General features: G+C 52.6%; 7 protein-coding genes across 7 annotated transcripts; 4 read left to right on the top strand and 3 right to left on the bottom strand.

Moving 5' to 3' along the window:
• Window positions 1-425: 425 nt before the first annotated feature.
• On the bottom strand, window positions 426-2,207 carry GLOTRDRAFT_121815 (FMN-dependent alpha-hydroxy acid dehydrogenase). Its single transcript, XM_007868886.1, has 7 exons — window positions 1,949-2,207; window positions 1,771-1,895; window positions 1,512-1,720; window positions 1,046-1,463; window positions 938-992; window positions 702-878; window positions 426-649 (listed from the first exon to the last, which is right to left on the bottom strand). Exons 1-7 carry the CDS (start codon window positions 2,097-2,099, stop codon window positions 480-482), a joined length of 1,305 nt encoding a protein of 434 aa, XP_007867077.1. The 5' UTR covers window positions 2,100-2,207; the 3' UTR covers window positions 426-479.
• A 109-nt stretch (window positions 2,208-2,316) lies between these two features.
• On the bottom strand, window positions 2,317-7,017 carry GLOTRDRAFT_121814 (uncharacterized protein; the record flags this gene model as incomplete). The annotated part of the gene is made up of 13 exons (XM_007868885.1): window positions 2,317-3,237; window positions 3,286-3,553; window positions 3,607-3,723; window positions 3,777-4,775; window positions 4,836-5,537; window positions 6,077-6,132; window positions 6,180-6,219; window positions 6,306-6,460; window positions 6,519-6,558; window positions 6,611-6,716; window positions 6,778-6,790; window positions 6,889-6,916; window positions 6,973-7,017. 13 exons carry the CDS (start codon window positions 7,015-7,017, stop codon window positions 2,621-2,623), a joined length of 3,186 nt encoding a protein of 1,061 aa, XP_007867076.1. The 3' UTR covers window positions 2,317-2,620.
• A 792-nt stretch (window positions 7,018-7,809) lies between these two features.
• GLOTRDRAFT_139316 (FMN-dependent alpha-hydroxy acid dehydrogenase) lies at window positions 7,810-9,600 on the top strand (the record flags this gene model as incomplete). The annotated part of the gene is made up of 7 exons (XM_007868884.1): window positions 7,810-7,948; window positions 7,999-8,123; window positions 8,173-8,405; window positions 8,435-8,849; window positions 8,917-8,971; window positions 9,021-9,197; window positions 9,254-9,600. The coding sequence occupies 7 exons, from the start codon at window positions 7,810-7,812 to the stop codon at window positions 9,418-9,420; spliced, it is 1,311 nt and encodes a 436-aa protein (XP_007867075.1). The 3' UTR covers window positions 9,421-9,600.
• Window positions 9,601-10,286: 686 nt separating this feature from the next.
• Window positions 10,287-11,554, top strand: GLOTRDRAFT_42983 (uncharacterized protein; the record flags this gene model as incomplete). Its single annotated transcript, XM_007868464.1, has 4 exons — window positions 10,287-10,428; window positions 10,533-10,828; window positions 10,995-11,282; window positions 11,303-11,554. Coding segments are annotated over 4 exons (978 nt in total), but the record flags the coding sequence as incomplete, so codon positions are not given.
• Window positions 11,555-11,683: 129 nt separating this feature from the next.
• GLOTRDRAFT_130187 (uncharacterized protein) lies at window positions 11,684-12,126 on the bottom strand (the record flags this gene model as incomplete). Its single annotated transcript, XM_007868883.1, has 3 exons — window positions 11,684-11,830; window positions 11,891-11,965; window positions 12,019-12,126. The coding sequence occupies 3 exons, from the start codon at window positions 12,124-12,126 to the stop codon at window positions 11,684-11,686; spliced, it is 330 nt and encodes a 109-aa protein (XP_007867074.1).
• Window positions 12,127-15,172: 3,046 nt separating this feature from the next.
• GLOTRDRAFT_43185 (uncharacterized protein) lies at window positions 15,173-16,454 on the top strand (the record flags this gene model as incomplete). The annotated part of the gene is made up of 5 exons (XM_007868470.1): window positions 15,173-15,324; window positions 15,379-15,510; window positions 15,574-15,771; window positions 15,838-16,108; window positions 16,164-16,454. 5 exons carry the CDS (start codon window positions 15,173-15,175, stop codon window positions 16,452-16,454), a joined length of 1,044 nt encoding a protein of 347 aa, XP_007866661.1.
• A 931-nt stretch (window positions 16,455-17,385) lies between these two features.
• Window positions 17,386-19,322, top strand: GLOTRDRAFT_43734 (UDP-Glycosyltransferase/glycogen phosphorylase; the record flags this gene model as incomplete). Its single annotated transcript, XM_007868510.1, has 8 exons — window positions 17,386-17,567; window positions 17,645-17,780; window positions 17,830-18,001; window positions 18,051-18,234; window positions 18,292-18,585; window positions 18,643-18,946; window positions 19,003-19,084; window positions 19,135-19,322. 8 exons carry the CDS (start codon window positions 17,386-17,388, stop codon window positions 19,320-19,322), a joined length of 1,542 nt encoding a protein of 513 aa, XP_007866701.1.
• Window positions 19,323-23,014: the final 3,692 nt, after the last annotated feature.

Raw genomic sequence — 23,014 nt, 5'->3', positions numbered from 1 at the left:
GCCACAGGGGTCTTGATACCTAATGGATGTCTTCTTAGGAGCAGAACCAAGGTATCGTGAATATTACTTGCGTTTGAAGGGTAACTCAACACCCATCCTCATCTTGTAGGTAGCAATGTGCAAAGCTCAATGTAGCACTAAATCGAACATCACAATACTGGTAGTTGGACCATCGGACGATATGTACATTGCACTCCTTTCACTGTATACCGACATATATAGCATATCGAGGGTCACGAGCATACCACTCTTTCCGCCGATCTACCAACCGCCGCGATACCACTTGAAAAGTCTTTCAGAGGACACCAGAATATTAACAGTAGGTTTAGTGCGACCGATGCACCTGCGCCCTACCTCTTTGTGCTGCCCGTCTGAACTTAGAAGATTGGCCTCTGGCGCCAATACAGCACACATTGAAAGCGAAGATAATTTGCTACAGCTATTCCATGTACTGTAAATCACAGTGAGGTATATGCTTACTATACATCGCTTCTCTCCATAACTTCTTCCTTCTTGTACCAAATATCACTGACGCTGGTGCAACCAATCAAACCAAGAGTTACTTCCATATCCCCCAAGAAGGACCTAATAACCTCCTCAGCTCCTGCTTCACCTGCGATTGTCAGCCCGTGCATGTAGGGTCGTCCGACTATGAAGTGTCGTCAGATAGGCGAGAAGATAAGGCAGGTATAGGTACGTACGTCCGATGGCTTGGGCACCGAGAGCCATTGCTTTGATGCCGTCTGAGCCAGTGCGAAGGCCTGAATCGAAAATTACGGTGAATTTCCCACTTTCCTGCGCTTGACGGATCTTAGGCGAAGAGCAGATTTGCTCGAGGGCCCAGAGAGACGGTATGGCTCCGTCTACCTGTCTGCCACCTCCATGGAAGCAGGTAAATCAGGGCATTATCAAAGGAAGGTACAGTAAAATGACCAACCGTGATTGGAAACGACAATGCCGTGACAGCCTATTTCTAAAGCTTGCTCTGCGTCCTAGGGGAAGGAGTGAGCCGTAGATATACCGATGAAAGAAACGCATAGCCTACAGCAACAGTCTGGATACCCTTGAGGACTACAGGGCCGTCCCAGTTGTCTAACAAGAATTTGACATCATCCCAAACTTTGAACTCCCCGGAGTTGGCCTCAGCCAGCCAGGCTCGCCCCAACATGCAACTCCGCTTGGCATTCTCGTCACCGTCTGCCGCGAGTTTCTCGATCTTAGCAGGTGAGTATGGAAACTCGGGCCGCTCATCTACTATGGGCTGCAGGTTGAACCGCGCCATGAATACGGGGTCAGCCACGGCATTTTGGATCCCAACGCCGTTCAAGAATGGCAGGTACGCTGAGTCGATATCATGTGGTCTCCATCCCAGAATATTGGTGTCCAGGGTGACAACGAGAGCAGTGTAGCCGTTGGCCTTCGCCCTGCCCAAGAGCGACAGTGTGATGTCATTGGACTTCGGCCTGCGCTGTTTTATGAACGGACTCGAGTTTCACGAAGAATGTTCTCACCAATACAGTTGATACCACCGTGGACCATTGCCGCTAGCCTTCGCTATAGCTTCCAAGGAGCGTGTGGAGGCGGAGCTCATTATGTATGGCACGTTGCACCTGGCCGCAGCTGCAGCACTGGCTAGCTCTGCCTCAGGACAGACTATCCCTTGCACTCCGATCGGTGCGATGAGCAGCGGAGAGGGGTACTTGACTCCAAAGATAGTAGTCTAAAGCGACATCTGAGTCAGGTACCGAATTCGTTCCAAATGATACTAGCCTCCAGGCTTCTCTCTGTGGCGTCCCTTAGCATACGCGGGACAAGTCTCCATCTATCGAATGCCTTTCGATTCGCGTGATGGGTAGACGAAGTGCCAGCACTTCCGAAGATATACATGTACGCATCTTCAAACCGAACTTGGATCAGCAAGGCGAAACGAATGAAACTAACCCCTTACCTAGGTGATCCTTGCACTTCTCGCGCGCTATCTCTTCCAAGGTATTAGGGTTTAGGGATCCGCACACCGGAGGCTTCCTGGAGCCATACAGCTGCACCATAAAGGACGACCATTTGTGCGGCTTCGCCAAGGGTGTTTGCGTATCCGACATCGTGCCTTTCGTTCAAGAGGGCCGTTCAACGGTGACCGTACCGGTAGTACCTATATAGCTCCTGGGAGAGGTCTAATATTTACACGGGGGGATAGACGGAAGGAACGGCTCTGGCGGCAGGGTAGGATACCTGCTGATATACGCATGCGCCGAGTGCCCGACGGTTAGATACCGGCTTAACGATTGAAGGTATTTGGTCTAAAGCAGGATCAGGAAGTTCAGGTTGGTCAGCGGATATAGAGCGCCCCTGTGACCCTCTCCGTGTAAATCGCTCATGCTACTGTACATAAACGGTCTCGATAGTTCCATGAAATGCAATGCTAATAAACAAGTGTATGTACCATGCTGGTCCAAGTCCAATGCGAGGGTAGTGCGTGCGAATGCCGTAGGTGAGATGGAGGGAGATAAACGAACTGAAGAACGCTTCCGGAGAAGCCTGGGATTGGAGAACCCATGCCAGATGATTTGCTCTGTGTACATAATGGTTCTCTTGACGGAGTGGATACGGTCCGAGCGGCGTTTTAGGCGAAGACGTCCACGTCTTGACCTGGGTTGACGTCAAGTTCTGAGCCGTCCATATCCGTATCGATCCACGCATCTGCATCGGTCTCGGAATTCTGTCTTGTATCGTGGCCAGGCGAGTCTTCCGTCGAGGAGATGCGTAAAGGAGATGGCATCCGCGAAACCCGGGCTTGTGCTTCGTCGACCCCTAGTCGATCGTGGTTTGATCTGCGGGAAAAGTCGTCCTCCATACCATTTGTTCTTGGTCCGCCATCTCCATTAGTATCTTGTGATGCATCGGAGACTTGCTCTTTGGTCCTTCCTGGCGTCTTGACTTCGTGCAAATGAGCCGTCCTTGCCCACCGCTTGGCCGACTTCGGTACAGGGCCAACCAAGGCGAAGCCATGAGGTGTGCCTTGCGAATTAGATCGCTGTATGAGAGGACGAGGCGAGGAGTTGCCAGTAGGAGTCAGCGGTCTTCGATGGATAAGATATCTACTGCCGGGCGTTCGAAGTGACGTAGGAGTATGAGGTCGACCGCCAGTTTTGTGTGGTCGGTCACTCTCTGCTTTCCGACTAGGCTTGATGTTCTCATTTTGCGGAGGGGTCGAACGTGAAGGGAATTGAATCTTTCCATCTAGACAGAGTCAGCGAGGTAGCAGGATCTCTGACAGAGTCCACTGACCTGCGTGCTTCCTGGAAGAATTGCTTAGGCCAGGGGTGCTATGAGCAGGGTCTTTGGCCTTGAAACGGCTGACCCAATCACCGCTGAAACTGAGCGTCCGCCTACCCCAGTCCCTCATGGAGGATGACCTAGATATGCCGTCTAACATAGCAGCGGCTCGGTGGTCAATCATGCCCTCCACTCTAGAGCCTCTCGTCAGTGACATAAATACGAGCACAGCGAGGAGCAAGCAAAGCTGCGCGATCCCGAGCCGCTTTTCCAGCACAACCTGACGAACACCAGCGTCAGAAATGATGACGTAGCACGAAGCAGTAGACATACCTCGTCTGCTAGATAATTCACCCGCGATAATAATTCACCGTGTTCTATCTCCAACTTCCGTCTATACCTGTCGAACTCGTGCATTGATCGTTGATACGTCTGCGCCTGCGCTTTCCCCTGAGGATCATACATGAATACTCGTCGAAATGCAGGGGCAGATAATCTCTTACAATACCCTCGAGTCTCCCGACGTCTTCTCCGAGTCTCCTCAGGACTTCGCGTATAGCAGCGGTCTGTTCCTCCACGTATCTCGCATAAAGAGTTGTGTTGCCCTCCAAGGCGCTCAGTCGGTTCATGATTATCCTATAAATTGATTCGCCCCCTGTCGAAGCCGGCGGTACCGGTGACAGCGACACTACCGTGGCTGTCGACGGGCTGGCAACCACGGTGGGCACAGACGTCGAAGAGGACGAGGTGTTCGAGATAGAGCCGTTGCCATTTGATTGTGACGTTCTGGTCTCTGGAGAGGCACCCGAATAATTTGCGGGTGGTGAGGACGATCCCACGGAAGTGGGGGTAGCATCCAAAGGCGGGACAGCTGCCGACTGTTGCACTGGTGTATCGCGATTCGTTACTGTATTGTGGGTGTTGTGTAAAGATGCAGACGTGCTCGATCTTAGACCAGCAGCTATAGGATGGTCAGCAGTTTCTTTCGGACCAGCCGTATCAGTAGAGTGATGGCCAAGGGACGTCCCAGCCTCTTCGGTATCTGACTCCATAGCCTCATGCCGAATAGGCGTCGAATGAGTGTTGGATGAATCCGGAGCTGTCCGTGCCGAAGTATCTGATTCGACTGTGGATGGGCCTGCGGATACTTCGGTACTCTGTGTGGAAGGTGACTCATGGGTAGTGGATTGTGGAGTACTCTGCCTTTGGGATGTGGAGACGTTTGCAGACGCTACGGTCTCTTCCCTCGGTCGCTCCGCGGGCTGGGGTAATTCCTGAGACTGAGTGGACGCGGCCACTGCCTCTTCCATGGCTGCCCTTTTCGCCTTGGCCTCAGCCTCGGCCTGCTGAGCCCATATATCCCACTTGAATTCTTCCAGATGTGTCAGGCCATACACTCTAAGAAGAGACATGGGGCAGTAGTACTCATTGCCGTAGTGCGAGTGGAAGTCTATCCGGATATAGCGATAGAAATCCCGTAAGGAGGTCGGAGGGTGGAATGACTAGCACGACGCTTTAGAGCGTGTAGATGAAGACCATAAACACGCACGGAGAAGACATACCTGAACACCGCGTACATTCTTCGCCCTGTAGGTCCCAGCATACGTCCACCCTTCCGACGCATCCGTCGTATACGTCTTCGCCACGCTAACCGTGAAGTCCTTGAACACCCCCGAGAAGAACTCGAAGTTGGCTAGCTGGACAGTGTCTATCCGGATATCATCGCAAAGCTCGACCACCACGAACTGCTTCTCCCCGTCCGGCTTCGCGCACGGGCTGAGCATGTACCTATCTTTCTTTGACGACAAGATATTATGAGGGGACTTCGCAGACCTGTGCGCGGTGTGCACCCGGGCGGAGCAGTCCATGCTAGCGTAGTTAAACCTATCCGTGATGGGGACTCTGAAGTGCGGTGGCAGCATGTCCTGGGGCACATTACTTGCATCTCCAGCCTCCTGGATACTTGAGCCAGCTGCTGAGGGCACTGAAGAATCTGAAGACGAGGACTCCGCTCCATGCTCCGAGCCAGAACCTCTGGAAGTCCCGTTTGCCCCTCCCGTGGAGCGCGGTCGGTGCGCCGCCTCCTGCTCCTGCGAGGAACGTTTCGCCTTCCACTCCTCGAAAGAAAGTAGCAGCTCTTCCTCTACAGGTTCCAGCCGAGATAGAGGTTTCAGGCAGCACACCGGAGGCTCCGGTTCCTTAGGCACTTGAAGTGATATAGCACGAAAGGGATCGTTGACGGTCTTCGGCGGCGCGGAACTCAGCTGCGAAAACACAGGCGACGCCGCCAGAAGTGCCATCAGAGTCGCAGGCAACATCGCTGGTCGTGAAAGGCGCAAGGCCTGGCGCAGACGACGAGGCGGAGGTCAATGAAGGCCTTACCGACAAAGTGCAAGCTAAGTTAGGCTGTGGCTAATAGTAATACGCTGGCACGGAGCTGCAGCCACTTCACCTAGCCACGTTTGTACACGTCAATAATGGCGTAAAGCAGCACAAACTTAGAGAGCTTGATATAGCATCATGTCCCTTTCACAACTCGCTTCGGGCACACGGAAGGAGATACGGGGAGAAAATGGATATATTATATGCAGAAGGCAATTCTTTGCTATGGACGTAGTGCACGGCAAACATACCGCGGTTGACACGCGGGGACGGTCGTAGGGAATAGGGAGTGGGTGGACTCCTGAGAGATCACTTCGACGATGGAGCGACTTAGAAGCCCCTTCATCGTATTCTGCTTATGCCGAGCACTGCAGATAGGTTCAATAACACGTCTTGGCGGATACAAAATATCAATACATACGATGCCAGGGTTGACCTGGGAGGCCCTCGTGTTCATAATCAGAGCGACGATGAGACCTATGAACAGTCAGCACGTCATTATCCTAATGATTGTGCGGACATACCATAAAGACCCAGAACTTCGGCGAAAATGAGGATCAAAATCTAAGCAGAGCAAGCGGTCAGAGATTTGTTTATTTGTCGGTCCTCTCCCGATGTGCCCAAGGAGAAATAAGTAGTTCAGGACGTACCATGCCGACGAAAAGCCTAGGTTGTTGCGCAGTTCCCCTCACACCAGCATCTCCGACGATACCAATGGCGAAACCAGCAGCGAGACCAGCGAGACCGACTGACAGGCCAGCACCAAGTTGAATGAAGCCTTGGAACAGGGTCATTTGCACCTCCACTAGAGATATGTTAGGTTGGAACGCCGTACACTCAAGGCGTCTCGCATGAGCACTCACAGCCACCGGAAATGAGCACCGAGACGACGAGTCCGTAGATCTGTGCGCGTTGTGTCAACGATGGGTACACACGCGGAGCACGAAGGACGCACAGCAATGATACCAGCCATAATAACGGGAACGACACACTTCATCATCAAGTCAGGCCGCAGCACTGACATGGCGGAGATACCAACACCAGACTTGGCGGTACCATAGCTAGTCCATGTAAATCCCATTAGCAAACAGTATTACAGAGAGCGAAAGTATAGATGCGAACCTCGCTCCTATGCCTATGATGCATGTACCCGGTCAAAATTCGAACTCGGCATATTTTGGTTCCACCACAACTCGCAGGAACGATAGCAAGGCGGATAAAACATCTACTCACATGTAAAGACAATGGCGCTAGTGCAGCCCTGTACACGCAATCGTTCATACACCGTCAGACAGCCAAACGTCATTGCCAACTCACCATTGCACCGAAAAAGGGGGCGTAAACTGGACACAGGTCAGACATTTTGCTCGGTGTATGCTACAGCGGCTGCCGTTGACAAAAAGGTGAGGAGGTTGGAAAGGACCGGCGGCTGGAAGTTACGAAGGCAGACACGGACTGCACGAACGCTGTCGGCAACGACGACGACCCTCCGGTTGGTGAACGCGGCTACTGCCGAAACTCCGCCGTGCGGAGTCTGTAATTGCTAAGCCTAAGTTCAAGTATCTCCCAGCTCTTGGTCTATGCTAATAGACATATCACGAAGCTTGCTCACTGAACACCCTGACGAAGGGTATATACGACGCGGAAATGCAGGATTTATGCTGGTGATCTGTTCAAGCTAACTTCAAGCAAGACTATACTGCATTAATCCCGCTTTATGACCGCTTTTCCCTGCTGTAGCGGTGACTCGCATCCTGCGTTCAGTCTCGAATTTGTATACCGAGCAGTACGTTTCTCTCGTTAGATATGGCCTGAGAAGACTGCCGCTCCTGCTCTGTCTTGAACTGTTTTACCAGTTACAGACCGATCACGGTGGCAGCCTTCTCGAGGGTCTCCTGCTATTTACGGCACCACGGGACGTCCTTCCGGCGCGGACAGATATTGTTAGGACTCTTGCACTGATAGGATTGTCGGTCTGAACTGCGAATGTCCGACGGGCCATGTCACCTGGACTATACTCATCGCCGTGTGAACTGACATGTTATATAGTATGCGTCCTTCGCATCGGATCGGCTCCCCAGCAGCTTGCTTCTGCTAGAGGCTGGCCGTCTTCGATACTCGGGATTGACCTCCTGGACGACCCCCTCAAACAAGATGATGGAACATAGCGTGCAGACGCAGTGGTCGAAGTACGTCCAGGACTTGTACAACGCCAGGGGTCCGCCGGTCCTGAAGTCCCTGAACATCGACGAGCTAGAGAAAAACTTCATCGAGACACTCAAGGACAGTCCCGGTAGGAGCTCATCGTGCATTAGTGTTGTACTTCTGCTTACTGTGACGCAGAGGCATGGACGTACGTCGTTGCCGGAGCTGGTACCGGATCCACCACCAAGGCAAACCGGGATGCCTTCGAGAAGTGGAGGATCCTCCCCCGCATGCTACGAGACGCTGGCAATCGCAACCTTGAAGTAAAGCAGTCCCCCTATGGATTAGCTCTAGCTAAATGATAACACCTAGACCATCATTCTCGGCAAGAAACAACGGTCTCCCGTGATGGTCGGACCCGTAGGTGCTCATGGTCTCGTCCACAAGGACGCTGAACTTGCCACCGCGAGTGCCGCGGCGAGGGTAGGCGTCACGTTCTGTCTATCGTCTCCGTCAACCCGGTCTATGGAAGAAGTCGCCAAAGCCAATGGTGACGGTGAACGCTGGTTCCAATTATACTGGCGCGTATTGCCACAAATGTTTTTGTGAGGGATCTGACGCAGTATTATTGCAGGCCTAAGTCACAAGACATTACCAAGTCACTACTGAAACGAGCCAAAGCGAACGGCTTCACGGCTCTTATCGTCACTCTTGACACGATGGTCCTGGGTTGGCGTATCCACGATATCGAGAAGCTCTACAGCCCAGCCAGTCATGGTGTAGGCGTGCAGAATGCCCTGTCGGACCCGGTATTCATGGCCCGGTACGGCCTGCAGCCCATCTACGGTGACTGGCCGGACTTCCCGTTCAACCAGCCAAAGATCAATGAGGCTATTGCTAACGGAGACGAAAAACTTAAACAACGCGTCATGCTAGCTAAAGACTGGGTACAAGAGATTGGAGGTGAGTTCAAGACGTGGGACCATCTGAAGTTGCTTCGAGAGAACTGGGATGGACCCATTGTCCTGAAGGGTATTCAGCATGTTGCGGTGGGTAACCTCGACTTCACCGCTCATTGCGGTTTGCACCATACTGATAAGGATGATTATCCCACAGGATGCAGAACAAGCCGTTGACATGGGTATTGAGGGGATAATCGTGTCCAGCCATGGCGAGTAGATCTCCCCTCTACACTCGCTGGGTACTTATGGTGACCCCAGGCGGCCGACAAATCGATGGCGCCGTTCCTTCATTGTATTGTCTCGACAAAATATGTTCCTCCCCTAAGGTCAAGGCTGCTCAGCAAAGCGGCCAGTTCACCGTCCTCTTCGACTCCGGAATCCGCACCGGGTCGGACGTGATCAAAGCTGTTGCGCTTGGCGCCCAAGGTGTGCTCAGTAAGTACTTTGTACGCCGTGGGTTCAACCGAGCTTAGCAATAATGGCCTTTGCAGTTGGCCGGTTGATGATGTACGCTCTCGGTATTGCGGGTGAAGCTGGTGTAGAACAGATCTTGCGATCCTTGCTGGCTGATACCGAGGTCACTATGGGTTTGGCTGGGTACAAATCTTTGGGTGAGATCCAGGGGAAGAGGGACGAGATCCTGGTGAAATGGGACTGATTTATTGGGTCATGACTGGTCAAAGGCTGTCAAAGGCCTGTAGCCTTATGTGGCCAATCTATCTCATCCATTGATGTCTATTATACGGGGTGCGTATAGGGCTTGAATCTGGTGTACACATGGACCCCGCGAACAATGTCTCCTCAGAACAGCATCTCAGGAATAGTAATTCGATTCCAGCCTGTCGCTCCTTCAGACTCACTCAGCACTGTCAGCAGAGGTAAAATGTACTTCCCTACGTAACGCCCGGGTCCGCGCCATCAGCAACACTGCCAGAACTTTGATTATGTAAGTACTTAAAGTAGATAGTTTCATCCTGTTTCATCCCGCAGCATCACGTGCTCTCCGGTATTATTGGGTATTACAACTTTAATACAAGGACCCACAAAGTCCTTGCCAACTTAACCTTCCACCTCGTATCAGCCACCTCTAATACTCATCTTGGCTCAATTTCAATGAATCACTGATTCCCGCACAAGTTGAAGTCGACTGCTCTTGCCGTTTTAATATCTCTGAGTCTGAATGGATGCCGCCGCCACAACCTTTGCCGTAAACGGCGCTCACGTGGAGGATCTGCACAAGGTAAGATAAAGGATGTTGAACGTCTGTATGACACGGCATTGATGTATATATTCTCAAGTACACGCGTAGCAATGAAGCTAGTCGAAACCTTGAAACAGCGACGTCAAGCTCCGTTTACGGAAATGGCGCCCATTATAACGGAAACGACTCGTCATCGGTAACCAAGCAGTAAGACTGCATAGATTGTCTATTGCGACTAATCTTCTGTGTATTAGATCTCACTGCCCGTCGACTATCACTCTTGGAGAAAGCTCTGGTGCGACGAAGAAGGTTTTGGCTGGCAATGGGAAGCTTTGAGACCATTCTTCCTCTCAAAGGGGTATGATCTATACACCTCTCGTGGGTCGAGAGGCCTTTTCCCTCGTATAAACGACAGTCCGGCACTAGATAGTTTTGGGCTCTACGGAGACCGATCTAATTTTGTCCGTGAGAGGCCTCTTTGTAGTATGGTGAGCCACGCTACCATACACATATGCATTTGCTGAAAATTCTTTAGAAGGGAGAGGTATGGGGTGCACGAGATAGGTAAGCGGTGTATACTCCATGTAGCATTTGCCATTACTCACCGAAAACCTACAGGAAGAACCGAGATGTCGTCATCAAACCCGTGAGCTGGGGCTCAGAAGAGACGCAAGAGCTGCGGATATTAAGATATCTCAATTCCGATCCCATCCGAGCGAATCCTGCTAATGCCACTGTCCCCGTGATTGATATATTGGAACACTCTGCCTGGACCTTCGCTGTCATGCCTTTCTGGGGTGACTGCGATAGGCCCGAGTTCGCAACTGCCGGTGAAGCACTAGAGTGGGCGTCCCAACTGATAGGGGTGAGCGTAGTCCCTCCGTGGCCGTAAAACGACCCACTTATGGCAATGACCCTTAGGCGCTGGCATTTCTCCATCGTCACAACATTGCTCATCTCGTGCGTCCTCAGCTTCGATTGCCTAGCTTGGGCTGTCGCTGATGCTTAGTGATGTCTACCATGGCCTTCAGGATATATCCCATGAAAACGTCCAGATGAACTTCTACGGAACTATTCCACCTGACACAGAAAGACCAGCATTCCGCTCGGATTTCCCTGTAAAATATGCACTGATTGACTTCGGATCATCCGTTCAATTTCCTCCAGATACTCTGGCCCAGGAACGCCGGGGTTACTGGGTCGTCGGACGAGAACAGAGGGCGCCGGAGACTAAACGGAAAAGGCCGTTTGATCCCTTTGCTGCGGATGTATATCAAACAGGCCGTACTATCTACGGCTGGATTAAGGTGAAATTTCTTGTTTCCTAGGTAGCAGCTAGACGACTCACATATTATTGCAGGGATTCGTTGACCAAGTCCCGAGCCTCCTTGGTCTTCTTCAAGATATGACGCGTGCCAGGGCGAGGAATCGGATGTCCGCCCCCGAGGCGCATGAGCGCATCCTCGCTATACAGGCTTCTACGCCAGAGAGTGTGAAGCTACAACGCCTCACTGATAAAAGGCTGGGCTGTTATGACGAGGTCGTCCCTGGGCGTACAGCAGCCTACATCTATGGCACGTCACCATACTGATCCAAAACTTGTCCGCTCGCTTCCCTCTCGAGCCAAATCCAACTGGAACAGATGTATACGATTCATGACATAGGTAGCTAATACATCGACAAATTTGCGTGCCTGATTGTAGGCATTTATAACAGTCAACTAATCACTAAATGGCGGCGCTGGCAGCCTTCGAAGGTCATCATGCTTGAAGACATCTTCCAATGTTTCTGCGTCCTTGACAATCTGATCATTCTCCATATGCGCACTCAGTCTCACAGAGTACCTCCACCCCGTAGGTTCTGTGCTCTATTCACGGTATCAGGAGTCGAATGCTGGTATAACCTGAGCCCTCGCCCGGCGACGTACCAGTAGACTGGATTTCCTATTAATGACGAGGCCGACACGGCCGATGTTGGGGCCCCTCGTAACTACCACCCAACCCTGTCGCAAGTAGGAAGCGTCAGCCCGATTCTGTGAAGATCTTGTGGACTCACGTCGTGCGGTTTATCGCTGGCAGTGGTTGCTGGCTGGGCCGTGGCGAGGTCAGCCAAACTATCGTCACTTCCAGTGGAAGTGGTAGACTCTCGGTTGCTAGATGTCATGACTGCTGAGAATATTCAGCTCATGCCCTGAATGTGCGGGACGCCACAAACCGAGTGGAAACAGGGGTTTAAATTCCGGGTTGCTGTATGGAGAGTACGAGCATCGCTCTGTTGCCCTTTAAACCCTCAAGTCAAATCGCCTCTTTAACCTAATCCGCCGTAAAAGTCCTAGTGGGCAGGGCAACAATACCATTATTGTATTTCTGACTTCGGTACCGCCCCGTTGTGGGTCCCGGTATAAGTCACTTTCGCCCTGTGTGCGAGCCAGTTCCATGCTGTGAGAATTCTTGATCAGTCTTGTGCGGAAAAAACATAGCATTATTCCTCGCTCTGGTTAGTACGTTGAGATTCCAACCTCCCGGTCAAACCTGGTGGGAACGCCACGAGGAGCAAGTTGGTACATCAGTCGGAAGCTGAATGCTTATGGAGCTTATGATTACCAATAAAGCATCCCCTCGTGAACAGCAGGAGGAGGGACTGATTTGACTGGCCGAAGGCACTGCATGCACCTGGAACAAACGTTGGCATCGCACTCCGTCCGCCGACACATCACTAGACGCACTATCGAGGCTAGACTGACACAGTCCAGTGATTCGTCAAATCCCTTCCGAGCAGCGCTCAACTCCCGCTGGCCTTCCAGGCCACGTGAAACATTTGCTGATAGTGTCGCCAAAATGCGGGATTTATCCAACACGACGACAAGCTACCTAGAAGTTGGTACGAACGTGATCACCCGTAACAGGTTCTTCCGTGATGACCATTTCAGCTCCAGCGCAGTCACGGCTTCTCCAATCCTCTGGTTTCCATTCCCTGGTGCCCGAACCTTCTTGAGGGTCCTGGTCCAAGAAGCGCCACATCGCCCATATACTGGCACTTCCGCCGAGACAAGATCAGGAAGCCTTGGGGGGAGCAGTATTACAGCTTTCAGACATAGCGGCCTCGTGTGCTGAAGGAGGATGTAAGGTCCTGTTCCAGAACACAACAGGATCACGACTTACTGCCGACTTGTCCGGGTCCCATATACCGGGATCATTTCCGTGCCTTCCTGTGTGATGGGCACCGCCCAAGAAATCCAAGGCCGTATATATCTCGCAAGGAACTCCTCAGCATGAATCGATGATATGCGGCGCCGGTAACGAATCCAACGTCCGTTTTGTATCGGTAGGCAAACCGAGCACTCTCGCATAACACCGTTTTCGCCCTGAGCAGGCAAACAGACTTCCCAGCGCCTCTTCCACAAGATGGCGTCCTGGCATGGCCCTTTCTGGCTTGAAACTGCGGGCCGGGGAAGTTGATGGGGAGGGGCAATGGATCAATGATCGGTCATTGAAGTGCATGGCGCGCTGGAGGCGGATAAGCTGTTTGCGAAGAAGGAGGAGATGCTCGAGGACTCGGAGGAGTGGAGATCGGAGAGTGTGAAACTTGCCGTAGCGTAGATAAGCTGAACTTGTTGGTCTTTTAGGGACCATCAGGATCTGTACATACGATAATAACATAGTGATTGGTCGACTGGAGGTGTTATGTACATATGTGCAATCATAGCCGTCATTACAAACCTCGAGTGTGCGTGACACTTGCGTGTAGTAGGCTGTGTGTGGCGAGATAGTTATTTTTTGTGTTAATCCCATGATCGCCACTGACAAAGACGTGGCCGAAGTTTGGGAAATGTGGCGTGGTGTCAACCGGGACCGCAGACTTGAAGTCATGGTACGCGTCTCCCTATGGCAGCTGTGGCTCACGTACTTGATCGGAGCAGAAGCCAATCACAGCCGTTTTCCGAACGTAAGGCGCGGCGTGACTTTTCGCACGCCAAATGGCCTTCGGGCAAGAAAAATGTGTAGCAGCCACATTCGGGCTCGGATGGTGCTTTGAATCTGTATATAGGGGTTTGTGATATAGAGGAAAAATATGGCATTGAAAGAACGACGAAATTCGGTGCAGAGGTGCTGTCTACAGGAGGGGTAGCAAGCATGTACCAATCCAGGAGTGTTCAGGCTGTCAACTAGGGAACAAATATCCTACCACCCTGGTACTTGGCACACATAATCTACAGTATGGTACAAACATGTCTAAAGTTTGCTGGACCCATGCGTCTAGCCGGGACTGAAGGGGAAGCTTGCTACTCCTCCTAAGGAGTGATTTTCTTGTACATGCTCTCTAAAATCAGATACAGTGTCTAAATTTATGATAAGTATGCCAACTGACTCATCATAAATTTAGACACTGTATCTGATTTTAGAGAGCATGTACAAGAAAATCACTCCTTAGGAGGAGTAGCAAGCTTCCCCTTCAGTCCCGGCTAGACGCATGGGTCCAGCAAATTTTAGACATGTTTGTACCATACTGTAGATTATGTGTGCCAAGTACCAGGGTGGTAGGATATTTGTTCCCTAATTGACAGCCTGAATACTCCTGGATTGGTACATGCTTGCTACCCCTCCTGTAGACAGGAAATGTCCTGGCTGGCGTGCAATACCCCAGTGTCTCTGAGTCTGTGGCGTTCGTTGCAATGCGACGTTGAAACCCCTTCATGGTGAATCGGACGGAGGCTGACCTGGTCGACTCGTCTGACGAAGCTCACTGACAGCGGGCGGCAGCCAGCCGCCTCCCCCGCCAGCCATCGACAGCCAGCCAAGATCAAGATACATACCGGCCATCTATGCGTTTGTAACTTCACCCCCCACCTTCACCTCTCTCCACAGCGTTCACTAGCTGCTAGAGACGCCATCCACTCTTCATCTGACCATGCTCGCCTCAGCACGCTTCCTCTCCTTCTTGGGCTTCGTGTCTCTAGCTACCGCCGCTCCGAGTAGCAGTGACACCCCCAACCAGGCGGGGTACGACCCCCGTGTCGGACCGCCGAACGCAAACTGCACGCGTCAGACGTACCAGCTGGATATCACTAGCAGCAACACGGTGTTCCAGAACGTCGACAGCAATGCCAACGAGGTACACCTCTGCTGTGCTTGCAGTCAGCCGCACCGAACTGACATGGGCATTTCAGGCATCCATCACGAAGCTGCTCCAAGTCTTCGCGCCCCTGCCAATGAACTTCACCCAGGAGTACGAGAAGCCGGACAAGCAGCAACTCTCGCGCACATACTCGATTTCGGGCACGCTATGCACCCCGAAGGATGTCCAGCTCAAGGACGTCGACAACATCCAATATCTCATCCATGGTATCGGCTTCGACTCCAGGTTCGTCTCCATGTTGTAATCATCGGCCACTTCTTAATCTTGTGACCCATCAAGCTACTGGGATTTTGCCGTGCCCGGTACAGACGAGTACAGCTACGTGAGTGCAGCCGCTGCCGCCGGGTACAGTACATTCCGCTATGACCGCCTGGGTACGGGCCTCTCCGAGCATCCTTCAGATACCTACAAGTGAGTACATCAGAGTCCACTTGTCTCCGTCACTCACCCGAAACCGACTCGTGTCGCTGTCAGTGAGGTACAGGCGCCCACTGACCTCGCCATCGCCACGAAGCTCCTGGAAATGCTAAAGGGCGGAGGGATTGGGGGACAACAGTTCTCCAAGGTCGTCGGCGTCGGGCATAGCTACGGTTCCGTGCAAGTTCAGGCCCTGTCAGCCACCGTACCCCACATGCTGGACGGCGTCCTCCTCCAAGGATTCTCCATGAACTCGTAGGCGTCCCGTATTCCTCGCTCGGCTTCCTCTCGTGCTAATGGTTACATTCCACTCCTATACAGAACCGGTCAGGAGCAACTGTTGGTCTCCGGCGCCTACTCGACCGCCACTCAGGTCTTCCCTTCCCGGTTCAAAGACTCCAATCTCCCTTCCACGTACCTCGTCACTCTGGCCCCGCAAACACAGCAGCTGAACTTCTGGTACTTCCCTTACTACCCCGATACCGCATTCGCGCGGAACAGGGAGACGGAGCAACCGGTCACGCAGGCCGTGCTGTTTACGCAGAGCCGCTTGATGCAGAACGCGACGGAGTTTACTGGGCCTGTCCATGTGGTACGTGTTAGGCAACGTACTCACGATGTTATGTGCTGACGAGGGATGGGTGTAGGTCACTGGCGCGGAGGACTGGCCGTTCTGCTTCTTGGATTGTTATGCTGTCCCTGCCGATAGCACGCGGAAGAGCATCCCTGAGTATGTGCAAGACCTGTACCCCGCCGCGAGCGACTTTTCTGTTTACATCCCGGCTAACACTGGGTGCGTTTCTCTCTTTCCACACCTGGATATGCGTCTTGCTTACCTCTCATTGCCCATTGCCAGACATGCGGTCAACGCCCATTACTCAGCACCACAAGTATACCAGGAAATGTTGGGCTTCGTTGGCAAGGTCTTCGGTACGTAAATGGGATGTTCTGCGACTGCTTGTATTTCTTCCTCTTATCTTGTACGGGTATTTGTGGGGTTAAGGTTATGGCAATGGGGATGGGGATGGATATTCGTCCAACTTGAGTACATATTCGCTCATGTGGGACTACTCTCCATTGTCTGCGAGACAAAAGGATAGTGTCAATGGCTCCAACATCGAGAGTCCGGGTTGAAGTGCATTTATCTGGCCTTATAAACTTGACGATATCGCGTCTACTAAGACATCTATCACAGGTGCCTTGGTACCCCTAAAGCACGTTCCCGCATAGCTTGACCTTGGAGTGATCAGAAGCTTCTGTACTGGCGACAGTGGAAGGCTCGTATTAATTGTGGAAGGGGGTGGGTTTTCATGTCCTTGAGTCCGTACGTGGCACCTGCAAGACGGTCGTGACCTTAGCACTGGCGCACTGTGTTTCAAAGCTTTATCGATTGCGACGCGGTGTAATAGAGCACTAGAGAGCCCTTCGCTAACTCTTGCAGCTTGCAGGCGTTAGCGAAGGGCTCTCGGCACTGCTGCCTGTACATGTCAACTCGGAAGTCTTCGAATCGCAGCCTGCCATCTCCGAATATTAGCACCGTCAGTAAAACTTCCCCAATAAGCCGGTACCCTCTAGAATCTACATACCAATAGAGAGCAAAACGAGACGAAGACTGGCGGGTGTTTCCTATTTGCTTCGAGTGCTGGAGAATAGGGAAATAATAGAGGAAAATCCGAGCTGAGACTAATGCGATTATGGATGCGACTCGTTCAGATTCTGCCACGGCCTACTGTGTCGCAGGTACTGCCGCAGCGCGCAAAGAAACGCAGATAAACCTACAGCATCTGTACAGCAGAGCACTGACTGACAGGACGGAGGTTAGAGACAAGTTATAAACGCAGCGGGACGCTTCCCCGCCACAGCTTTCCAATGAACTCCCCATTACTTGCCTTGTGGTTCCTACTCTTTGCACCCTTTCTCTACGCATGGCGTCGCATTAAACAAGTCCGAAGACAGCAAAGACAAAACCGTACCAAGCTCCTCGATGAGCTAGGTGTCACCCTCGCCGACGCGCACCGCAAGCGTGTTGTCGGGTTCTTCCATCCGTATTGGTGAGGACAACCCCCTTCTCTTAGCCGGGAAACAGTTGCAGTGGAGGAATGGAGCTGATAGGATTCAGGGCGTGAAGCAATGCAGGCGGTGGCGGCGAGCGGGTGCTATGGACGGCGATCGAGCACATGCAGAGGACGGAGAGGGACGTTGTATGTGCAGTCTACAGCGGGGACACGGATGCCACGAAGGCGTCCATCATAGAGAAAGTCAAGGTGTGTTCCAGTTTGTGCTCTACGCCGTCTACGCTAACATGCTAACCAGGCACGCTTTGACATCTCGCTCGCGCCGGACAGCCTCGCGTTCGTATTCCTGAACTCGAGACACCTCGTTGAGGACTCGACATGGCCCCGCTTCACCCTCCTAGGGCAGAGCCTCGGGTCGATGTACATGGCTTGGGAAGCCATGGGCAAACTCATTCCCGACCTGTTCATCGGTACGCTCGCAGTATCCTTCGTGAACCGATTCTGATGAGCAGCCGGCAGACACGATGGGCTACGCTTTCACGTTCCACGTCGTGAGATGGATTGGGAGGGTCCCCATCGGCGCGTATGTCCACTACCCGACCATTAGCACCGACATGCTCGCGCGCGTGCGCGCCCGGCAGAGATGGCACACCAACGCTGATACGATCTCCGCGTCGCGCGTGCTCAGCCTCGGGAAGGTTTTGTGCGCCGTTCCTCTCGTCGTCTTACTCGCAGCTTAAACTAACCGAAATCCCAACAGATACTACCGCATATTCATGTATCACTATTCCCGCTCCCTCCGCCTTGCGTCCTTCGTCATGGTCAATTCCTCTTGGACGAAAAACCATGTTGACGCGATCCTGCGGCACTCGGACCCGCTCCTCGACGCGCTGCACACCCTCCCCCCGTGGTCCCTGCTCAACTGGATCAGTCCCGCGAACGCAGACTCGCCGAGGGACGCGCGCATAGTGTACCCGCCGTGCGATACGCGCGAGGTCGCGCAGTTCCCGCTGCAAGGCCGTGAGCGCGTCATCTTGAGTCTGGCGCAGTTCCGGTGAGTTTGAGGGATACTCGTTTCTCTTCGCATGCCGATACCGAGGAATTATTGCAGCCCGGAGAAAGACCACGCAGCGCAGCTGCACGCGTTCTCCATCCTCTTGGACGCCCACCCGGAATTCAAGAGCAGCGGCGCGTCCCCAATCCGACTGGTCCTCGTCGGGAGCAGCCGCAACGCCGAGGACGCAGCCCGCGTGGACTCGCTCCGCGCCCTGGCCACGGCACTCGATATCGCGGATCAGGTGGAGTTCGTGCTGAATGCGCCCTTCGCGACTGTGCTCCACTGGTTGTCGAGGGCGAGCGTCGGTTTGAGCACGATGGTGGACGAGCACTTTGGTATCAATGTCGTCGAGTTCATGGTAGGGTTGCGCGGACGTGCTTCTGACTGAGTATTTTGTTGACGAAATCGCTGTAGGCTGCGGGGGTTATTCCTGTCACCCATGCGTCTGGCGGGCCTTTGAACGATATCGTCGTCCCTTTCAATGGGGAGCCTACAGGTACGCCCCTTCACGCATTCACGCATCCTTTCCCTGATGATGGTTTTTAGGGTACCACGCAACGACCCCGGAGAGCTTCGCCGAAGCACTGTACAGCGCATTTACGCTCGCGCCGGAGCAGGAGCTGGCGATGCGCGAGCGGGCCAGGACGTGGGCCGTCCAGAGGTTCTCGGAAGAGGAGTTCGAGAAGGGTTGGGATGCAAGTGGGTGGAGGACGTGGTTAGAAGCGGGCTCCTGATGGGCATGTTAATTAAGGTTAGAGATAGTAGGCTAGCGAGGCCGGCACTGAGTCCTTGACATGTCAATCAAGCGAGGTTCAATCATCATATTCTTTGCCGTATTCCTGATCTCTGCAGATCCATACGACACAGGAAAGTGACAAGCAACTGTAAAATATACTAGCCAAGCCTCGGAGACACCGCCCACCAAATGGCGTCTCCTGACACATGCGAGGCGGACTAATGTGAGTTCACAGTGTGCCTGTGGAAAAAAAAGTAAGCAATGATTGTCTCTGCCGAAATGCAGACAGATCGTACTCACCTAGTGTTAGCTGGAACGCACACACATAAGTTGCTGATTGCACGGTATAGCTCTTGCACGTATTTAAGGCGGCTCTTCCTTGGGCTGTCGGTCGGGACGGCATAGCCATCAGAGAGAACGGACCGGCTTCTTCATTAGTGACCTACACCCATCCTTCTCAGTATGTGATCCTTAGCATCTATCAAGTTGACTGCAGAATATCACGTCGACAGGCCTAGTGGACGCGGCCGCATTTTGTATCGAGCCGCTCTGCATGAACATTGCAAGAACAGCACCGGCTGCGTCACCGGCTGCCCTGTGTCACCGTTCCGCTCCTGTAGTAAGCAAGCGTCTGCGGGGCGAATGCGAGGAGGTATCGTGGAGGTCCAAGTCTTTGGACCGCCAAGGGAAAACCTGCGTGGCGGAGGACATTCATAATTGCAGCTAACCAGTCGTAAATAAATAGAAGCGAACCATGAGCACGCAAGCAGTGAGGCAGGAATGATAGGACGATAAACGTACGCATTCATGGGCGCGGATGCAAAGACGCGACTGCTCACGTGGCAATGATGGCCACATATCGCGGCAGCTTTTTTTTCGGCTCTTGACGGATAACAGTCGTCAAATTGATTCCCAGTGCGCCATCAGTTACATCAGCAAAACGGCACGGCCGTCTAAGCGAAGCTAAGAACGAATGTCAGGCAAATAAGTACCCAGTCCGAATTCTTAAGTCATGGGGGCCCGCCCCCTGAGCCCAGCATCAAGACTTAGCTAAGTCCTTGATTAAGGTGTTAAGAACACTCAGGCAAGAAATAAGTGGGGAGAAAAGAGAAAAGTTGTAGCATGGGGGGGATTCGAACCGGCACCACCCGAGTCACACAATACGCTTTAACCGTTAGGCCATCAGCACACATTACTAGTATCCCTATAATATTATATAATCCACGTCACCTTGGCCTTCAACGATCGCAAATCCTAAATTACGAGTTCCCGCCCTCGTCTAGCCCTACTGTTATACAATACATGTGTATATATTATCAACAGAGCTATCTATATTGCTCTGCCGCCCCTCTAGAGCATTGGCTAAGAAACTCAGAGAGTTAGAGCTAAGGCGCTCGGTAAGGGCGCCTTAGCGGTACTTAGCGCCTGGATCCCTCTTAGCGTGGGCTGCCATTTTGCTGATGTATAGTGAGGCAGAACTGCACTCTGGTTGGCTGAGCTTGCGTTGTCCGATGCCGGCGGACGCGAAGAACCGCGGAAGTAACTCGCTGGTGCAAGTTTCGTTGACCGGACGACCCATATATCCATCCAGCCGGCAACACGACTGACCCACCGCACGTCATACACGCACATTTATTCGGGTTTTCATTTCTGCTCCAACTCTTCTCGGAGAATATGATGATGAGGTGCGTCAGCAACATCAACTGGCCGTCCGTTGTCCAGTGCGCTGAGTGCGGTGCTTCAGTCTGATTGCATGGGAAATGCATGGAATCTGGATGCGTTCGTCAAGTGTACAATCGATGTTGCGGATTACCACTCGAACGGCCTCTTGTGACGTCATGAAGTCACGACTCGGAACTTTAGGCTTTGTTACACGGCCTGCCCAGAATCTGGTGAAAAAATCCAAGGGGCGTTCGTGCAAATGTCGGTAGTATAGATATCAGTACTTTTGCGTAACAGTTGCACTCATTTTGCGCGTGTGTCATTTGTGCAACGGTTGCAATACAGGTTGCAAAGGATTTGCGTCGTGGATTCCTTTGCGCAATATTCTGACTTAGACTCATCGGCACGGGGGCGTGCCGCTGGTCTCGTGACACGTCGCGTCGCTGCTTCATCATGCCGATGTGCCGAAGTTCAATCTCCGCTCGTAGCGGTTGGAGTTGGACTTCAACAAATTTCTCTCTCATCCTCTCTTGCCCTTCAACCACCACCATCTCTTGTCCGTGTTCGTGCTCCCCTCAGTTCCGCGCAGCATCTTGCAGCTGTTGTCTCTAGTTGACATGGTACGTGTACCATATTTATAGCTATGTTTCGCTGCTGTCCCTTTGTACGGTAGCTTGACTGCACTCAAGGGCCGGGTCTAGAGTCCCATATCTTCTTCAGTCCTGATGCTCGATTAGCACGAGGTAAGTGTGCTGCTCTTCCAGTCGTTTTGAACATACTGATGATGCAGAAGTTGTACAGGCCGACAAGTGTGCGGCATATCGCCTTATGTTCGCACTCGCGTGTTCCTGTAACAGCAGATGCACCACAGGCAGTGCGTATATTGGGTCTTGTGATGTACAAGACATCATTAGATGCTCAGACATGTATGTAGTAGATATGTATAATGATTATATTGTTTTCCATGCATCCATACAAGCTGCGCCATTGAGCAACGGGGTGGGAAAGGGGTCCAGGCATATGGTATGGGATGGCGTGATTGATGTTATCAGTCTCGTGCAGGTCATGTGACTTTATTTGTGCAACATTTGCGCTATCCCGCGGCAAGAAACTCATGCAAATATTCGGTCTGATTCATTCGCGAGGGCGATTTTCTTGCTCCTGTTTGGCAATCTCAGCGCAAACGTTTGATTCCGGATTTTGACGCAACATTTGTGCAAATACTGCCGGGCTGTGTAACTGCGAAACTTTCACTGGTAGGCTCGGCTGCCACCAACGGGCATGGATACTCTATCTCTGATGGCCATGGGCAGCATCAGCCACGCATTCCCGGTCTAAATCCATTCCCCATTCCGTTTCAAGCTGCCTGTTTACCATCTTTGCAATGAAGACCGGGGATCAGGCATACATCGGGCCTCGGGCCTACAGGACGACATGTTATGTGGGGTTCCTGAGCGCACCTACGCTCGAAACGGATGCCGGAAACGCAGCAGAAGGGCAGAGACACAGTGATCGGGGTCCTCCTCGGGGCTTCGAGAAGCTTAAGCTGCGTGACCGACACGAACGCGCGAAGAAGTAATTCAAGATTAGCAGAGGGCGTGTCGAAGCTCTTTCAAGTGCGCTTTTACGTTCTACAACCATCGTCCGCAACGCAGGGGACTCCAAGCGGAGAAGATGGCAGATATTTCCGTCCTGTAAGTTCCCGCTCTAAATCTTATTATCAAGAGAGATCGACTCAGTCGCTTTCAGTCGTGTTCCGGGCAAGTGGGATGCCGAACTATCTTCGACGATGCCATGACGCGACTGCTGCAGTGTCATGCACGTCGCATGGCGTTATAAATGCATCGCGCGATGAGCATCAGCGACAGGATCCCCAACCTAGTAGCATCTTCGAACACCATCGTCAATGGCTGCCTCTCAGTGGACACAAGCGCCTTTCGACGGCTCCGTGGCTCTCGCAGAGCTCGTCGACGTCCGTCTGCAGGAGAATCCGGAGCGCACGTATGCGGTCTTTCCCTCTGAGGATCC

This window comes from Gloeophyllum trabeum (assembly GCF_000344685.1).
Source record: "Gloeophyllum trabeum ATCC 11539 unplaced genomic scaffold GLOTRscaffold_00008, whole genome shotgun sequence".
In the NCBI taxonomy this organism is placed as follows: domain Eukaryota; kingdom Fungi; phylum Basidiomycota; class Agaricomycetes; order Gloeophyllales; family Gloeophyllaceae; genus Gloeophyllum; species Gloeophyllum trabeum.
This window is presented reverse-complemented; position numbering and strand designations above follow the sequence as displayed.